At 42.5% G+C, this 7096-nt stretch overlaps 1 protein-coding gene across 1 annotated transcript; it reads left to right on the forward strand.

Annotated features, from left to right (window-relative positions):
• Positions 1-5693: 5693 nt before the first annotated feature.
• Positions 5694-6644, forward strand: LOC141997897 (olfactory receptor 5V1-like). Its single transcript, XM_074970469.1, has one exon. The coding sequence runs from the start codon at positions 5694-5696 to the stop codon at positions 6642-6644; it is 951 nt and encodes a 316-aa protein (XP_074826570.1).
• The last annotated feature ends 452 nt before the right edge of the window (positions 6645-7096 follow it).

Here is a 7096-nt window from a genome sequence, read left to right on the forward strand (position 1 = left end):
GAACTATCAAGGGAGATTACATCATCTCATATGAAGGAGAAATTACCAACCAGGAGAGACCACAATTTCTGTGAAAGGGAATATCAACAAACTATACCAAGAAGAGCTGTAGGACCCAGACACCCAGATAGGAACCCAAAGCTCAGTTTACTGAGATAATGTAACAATATCAATAGTAGATAAGACTGGAAAATGTAGTGCAAAAACTGTAAACTTATCTCAGGAAATCTGAAGAAAGAGTTAGGGTTAAGGTGCAATAGATCATCAGTGTGAAAGGTAAATCAGCACAGTTAAAATGAACTAATTTGATTTAGAAAAGAGAAATGCCTCCTCAGGCATCCACCATGTCAGAAACAGTGTGACTGCATGTTCAATCCAGGGGGAAAGTAATGAAGTTTGATGGGGTGACACTGCACACTATATTCTTCATTGAGATATTATTATGTTATGATTATAGCATAATCATGACGCATTTTGTGCAAGATGGGTCATGTAAGGTGTCATTGGAAACGTTGTGATTTGATTAATATGATTATTCTATTTCTATGCATGTATCATTTTTGTATCTGAAGTTATGAATATGGATTATGTATCTGTATTTCAAATGTAGTTACACCTTGGTAACTCCCACTAGGCAAGATGCTTTCAGTCTACATATCTGGTTGGGAAGGGCCTATTCAGGGTAATGAGCCATTAGGGAAAACAATAGGCCTGAGGAGAAGCTTATCCCCCACCTGGTGAGCCTTCCTGAGAACACTCCAGAGGTGTAAGTAATGGTTGCTATGATTCTACAAGGGCAGGTGACCAGACCACATGGCTCTGGACTCCATCTTGGGGTTTCTTTATTTTTTCACACACTGGTCCAGGCACCAAGTTTTGAAAGAAAGGGTTCCCGCCCTATGCTAAGGCTATAAAAGGCAGGGAGCGATATCAACGGTTCTTCTTCACTCCTCACACAAGAAGACTCCTGGAAAGACCTCAGGAACAAACTCTGAACTGGGGAAGTGCTTGAAGCAGGCTAAAGGGATTTTAGCCTGTGTATGAGACCTGAGAAACCCTAACTGCAAAGCAAATGCAGCCTGTGCCTTGAGAATCTGCAAGACTGCTGGTATCATCAGTCAGGGTGAGCAACTGCTCATTCATAGTCAATCTAACCGGTGTGTTATGCTTAGTTTGTGTTTTTGTTTGTTTGCTGGTAATCTGCTTTGATCTGTTTCCTATCCCTTATTGTCACTCAAAATCTGTGTTTTGTAGTTAAACTTGTTTGTCGTTTAACATAAACCAGTGTGCCTTTAAGTGAAATATCTTGGGAAAAATCTCAGGTTGGTTAGCACAAGTATGCATATTCCTCTCCACATTGAGGGAGAGGCAAACGGGGTAACAAATTCCTACTGGTCGGTGTTTGAACCAGGCCAGGGTGGTACAGCTCTGTGGTCCTAGGCTGGAGCTTTTGTGGCTTCTCTATTGTTGGTTCATGCAGTGGCTGGTCAGAGAGCCTGCATGAAAATGAGCTGGGTGTGTCCCTAACTGTGTAAATGCTGGAGGAAGTGTAGGACTGGGAGCGGGTCTGCAAATTGCCACAGCAGCATAGTGTCAGAGGGAGCCCGACTGGGTGGGCTCAGTGGAACCGCAGTTCCAAGTAGCACCCCGTGGGGAAGCCATCAAAAATGGGCAATGGCAAAACATGCCTAAGAAAGAGTAATGGATGGCTCTCAGATTTAGAACATGAGAACGGCCAGACTGGGTCAGACCAAAGGTCCATTTAGCCCAGTATCCTGTCTTCTGACAGTGGCCAATGCCAGGTGCTTCAGAGGGAATGAAGGGAAGAGGTAATCATCAAGTGATCCATCCCCTGTCATCCATTCCCTTTTTCCTGTACCATGTTATTACTGGTTATTTAGTCTCTTGACTATATTTTATAATAAACCAAAGTGAGTGAAGCCATTTACTATACAATTCAGCAACACTAAACAACATTGTATTGGTTGCAATATAATTAAAGAGAGAATGGTATCTGTTGGACTGGTTTGTTCACGTCATCAGATCAATACTTCCCCACGAGTCAACTTCCCATCACCGACCAGACGCCTACTGTATGAGTTGTCATCCTGTTAGTAGATACAAAATAGGGGCCAAGCCATTCTTTATCTCACTATGGCTCACATGCGCCAACATCTTGCATCTCATATTATAATCATGAGCCAGATCCAAAGTCCTTTGTAGTTAAGGGAAAGACTCTCAGTCATTGAGTACAAGGGGTTTTGTGCCAGGCCCCTTACAGGGCAAAGGCAACAGATATTTTCTTCATGTCTGACATGGGCTAGGATCCATGTCTCCCCTGCCCACTCTCAAAATAAACTATCACAGACTATATTCATGTTTTACAGTAGAGCAATCCATCTCCACCTTTCCCATCCCACATACACAGCATATTCCTTCACATCAATGTTCCCTTTAATTTTTTCTATCCATGTGCAGAGTGAATTTTGTTATGTACACCAATATAGAGGTGATGTGTGACACCAGTAAAAACAAAAAACCGTAGCTATAATATATATTTTTGAAAAATTACCATAGGGATAATTACTCCATCCAGGACAGGTTAGGCATTTTAATACTAACTAGTCAAAGAATTAAATTTAAGCATAAGAGAGTAATAAAATTATGTAATGCACAGACCAGTCAAAAACTGCAATAACAGCACTTGGAAAGAATGAAATTTCAGAGAATACATGTGCATTGCGGGAAGTAACAACAACAACACAAGTATGTGTTGGGAGGTGAGTGTGAAAGAGACAGTGTGTGTATGTGTGAGAGACACAAAGACTGTGTGTGTGTGTGAGAGAGAGAGACAGTGCGTGTGTCAGAGACAGAATGTATGTGTGTGTGTGAGAGACACAGAGACAGTGTTCAGAGTAGCAGACGTGTTAGTCTGTATCTGCAAAAAGAAAAGGAGGACTTGTGGCACCTTATAGACTAACCAATTTATTTGAGCATAAGCTTGAAGTGAGCTGTAGCTCACGAAAGCTTAGAGACAGTGTGTGTGTCTGAGTGAGAGAGAGACACAGAGACAGAGTGTGAGTGTGCCAGCTGCTGGGGACACGTAGGAGAGACTGTGCTTTGTCTTTTTAAGGCACTCCCACCAGAAAGCTGAGACCGAAGCAGCTTTCAGAAGCTCTCTGCTCCTGAGCCCTGTCCCCCACTCCTGCTCTGCGGAGATGGGGTACGTGGGCAGGGGGGAGTGGGGGAGGGGACACCCTGACATCAGCGCCCCTCCTGCCCCCTGTGCTCTGCACAGCAAGCAGCAGGGTCCTGGGAGCCGCTTGCAAGGGGCCCCAAGGCAGAGAGCAGGAGCAATGCGGCTGCAGAGCAGTGGGGGGAAGGGTACCTGAACACACGCCACCCTGCGCGGCTCTGCTAATCAGTGCACGTCACTTGATTCACTCCTGCTCAGTTGCACAGCCACGCAGCTTAGAGGGAACACTTTATCTTTTCTCTATGCAATAATTTCAAATTCCCACTAGCAGAACTATCAAGGAAGATTACATCATCTCACATGAAGGCGAAATTACCAACCAGGGGAGACCACAATTTCTGTGACAGGGAATAACAACAAAATACACCAAGGAGCACTGTAGGATCCAGACATGCAAGTAGTAACCCAAAGCCCAGTTTGCTGAGATAACTGAAGACTATCAAGAGTAGAAGATATTGGAAAATGTAGTGCAAAGACTATAAACTTATCTCAGAAAATCTGAAGGAAGGGTTATGGTTAGGGGGCAGCTGGCAATAGACTATCCATGTGACAGATAAAGCAGCACAGTTAAAATGAAATAATTTAGGAAAGAAAAATACCTGCTCAGGTACCTGATTTAGAAAAGAAAAATACTTGCTCAGGCATCTAGCGTGTCAGAAAGAATAGGATTGCTTGTTCAATCCAGGGGGAATGTAAATAAAAGTAGAAGGTTAAAGCAAAACATGCCCAGGAAAGATAAATGAATGGCTCTCAGATTTAGAAAGTAAAAACATAAGAACGGCCATACTGGGTCAGAGCAAAGGTCCATCTAGCCCAGTATCCTGTCTTCCGACAGTGGCCAGTGCCAGGTGTCCCAGAGGGAAGGAACAGAACAGGTAATCATCAAGTGACCCATTCCCAGCTTCTGGCAAACAAAGGCTAGGGACACCATCCCTGCCCATCCTGACGAACAGCCATTGATGGACCTATCCTCCATGACTTTATCTAATTTATTGACTCCTTGTGTGTACATTTTATTGCTCGTAAAATTATGAAACAAAAAAATTGTCTGTCTTCTCTGTGTGTGTGTGTTTTTCTGGATTTCCATTTTTCCGTCAGACATTTATGTTGCACTAGTGTCAATGTACCATCGCCACTCCTGGTGTAGGCATAGTTCATATGGGTGCATCAGAACTCAGTGGATGAAGAGATCAGATGGCAGGATATATCAAGAAGCGTGTAGAAGAAAACCAAAGAAGAGATTTCAGACTTATTGGCTCTGATACCTTTTCTTTAACAGCAAGGATCTGCTACTTCTCTTTAAACAGATCTGTATTTTATTGTTCATAAAATTTGGAGAAAGAAACAATCTCTCTCTTTCTCTCTCTGTATTTTTGTTTCATTCTGTCTATGTATCTCTTCCTTTTTTCTCCCATTTTTCATTTTTCTCCAGGCACATTCTCCCTTCTGGATAAAAATGACTCTCTTATTTCTCTCTTAATGAGTTTTCATTTTTACCTCACTTACGTTTCTTTATACGGGGTTGGATTCTGATCTCAGTTGCACTTGTGTAAATCCACATGAAGCCGATGCAATTTACCCTGGTGTAACTGAGATCAGGAAACGGCCCGCAGTCTGTGTTTAGGGTTTGTTTGTGTCGTTGTCCGTTTCTCAGCTGCATCTATCAACTGGTGCAAATTAAAATTTGAATCTGCTGGGATAGAGGACAGCTGGATAGACCTTCATACAAACCACAGCCTCCTTAGTGTTTCAGTATCTGTCTTATGGGGACTGTCTACACTGCATCTAGGCAGTGTAATTCCCTGCTCTGGTAGACCTACACACACTATCTTTGATTGAGCTATTGAGCTGAAAATAGCAGCGTAGCCTTGGCAGCACAGACTAGCTGCCCGAGCCCAATCCCATCTGAGATCCCAGCTACGTACACAGGTAGCCATCCCAAAGGGCTGCATGTGCTGCCATGTTCTCACTGCTTGTTTTATCCTGCTAGCTTGATCAAAGCTTGTGCATGTACGTCTACCCAAGGTGGGAATTATACCTCCCAGCTGCTGGGGAGACGTACCCATGGTTGAACTCTAAATATCTTTCATTTCCAATCTATTGATCTTTTGTTATGTCTTCTAGATTTCTTGATGTGACACTGATATGATAAAGATATTTCAAAATCCCAGCCTAAAAGTATTTAAAGTTGAAGAGAGCCAAGGGAGTTAGATGGGATGTTTCCGTAATTCAGTAGGGTTCCATGCTCTTATTTCAGCTATATTGGAAGCTGAACCTCTTAAGGATAGGAGTCTTCCCTCTGTTTTTTGACAACTTCACTTTCCAGTGGAGAGATGCAGTGTTATGAGGTTACCTACTCCAGGTTTCTGCCAGTGTAACCGACAGCACAACCTGACTGCGTGCACTTGATCAATATTTAATGGTTTTCTGTTTCTAGATGCATATTATGGAGAAAGCAGAAGTAAGAAATCAAACGCCCATTGTGGAATTCATCCTCTTAGGATTTGGGAATGTCCCTGAACTGCAGACCCTTCTCTTCCTCGTGTTTCTAGTGATCTACATTGTGACTGTCTCCGGAAACATTCTCTTCGTTGCACTAGTTGTGGCTGATCAGCAACTTCACATCCCCATGTACTTTTTACTGGGGAACTTGTCCTGCCTGGAGATCTGCTACACCTCCACCATCCTGCCTAGGCTGCTGGCCAGTCTCCTGACTGGGGACAGAACCATTTCTGTTAAGGGCTGCATTGTGCAATTATATTTCTTTGGTTTCCTGTCAAATACAGAAAATCTGCTGCTCACGGCAATGTCTTATGATCGGTATTTAGCGATATGCAATCCACTCCGTTATGCTGCTCTGATGAATGGCAGGGTTTGTTGGCAGCTTGTGGCAGGGTCCTGGATAAGTAGCTTAGTGCTTTGCACCATAGTAAATATTTTCTTCTTCCAATTAACGTTCTGTGATTCCAAAGAAATTGACCATTTCTTTTGCGATTTTTCACCCATGATAAAGCTGTCCTGTGTTGACACCCAGACTCTGGAACTGTTGACATTTATTATTGCTGTCATAGGGACATTTGTGCCCTTTCTTCTGACTCTGACATCCTACATTTGTATCATCACCACCATCCTGAGAATCCCTTCCAGCATCGGGAGGCAAAAGGCATTTTCCACCTGTTCCTCTCACCTCATTGTGCTTGCAGTTTTGTATGTGACCGTATTAACTGTCTATGTAATTCCAACAGCCAACACTCCCAAGGTCCTACAAAAAATATTCTCTGTCTTCTACACAGTCCTGACTCCTATGATCAACCCTGTCATCTATAGCGTGAGAAACAAGGAGGTCAAAGAGTCCCTAAGAAAAGCTATTCTTAAACTAGTATCTTAGTGAAAAAGGCATAGAATGTAAAAGTATCAATTTTAGCATATAGTAAATAGAGATGAGGTGATATAGTTTCTTACTTGAGTCCTTGATAGCAGGGTTACCCCTTTCTTTCTTTCTTTCTTTCTTTCTTTCTTTCTTTCTTTCTTTCTTTCTTTCTTTCTTTCTTTCTTTCTTTCTTTCTTTCTTTCTTTCTTTCTTTCCTTCTTTCCTTCTGTTACTCTGCTACTTTTTGAGCATTTATCTTTCATACATTTAACAGACATTTCTTTATACAAAACTTCATACTGTAAGAAACATTCTTTATAAAAATTGGGCTTTTTTTCCAATCTCACGTTTCAGTAAAGCACTCTGGCTCATTCATCCATACATGAACACTATGTCCAAATTCTGCAAGGAGCTTACCATCTTTTGGGTGGTTCTGGGTCTCTTCCATGCCCACTGAAGCCAATGAAAGT

This window comes from Natator depressus, chromosome 13, assembly GCF_965152275.1.
Source record: "Natator depressus isolate rNatDep1 chromosome 13, rNatDep2.hap1, whole genome shotgun sequence".
Lineage (NCBI taxonomy): Eukaryota > Metazoa > Chordata > Testudines > Cheloniidae > Natator > Natator depressus.

Coding starts and splice junctions, on each gene's coding strand:
- LOC141997897 (XM_074970469.1), top strand. CDS start 5,694: ATGCATATTATGGAGAAAGCAGAAGTAAGAAATCAAACGCCCATTGTG.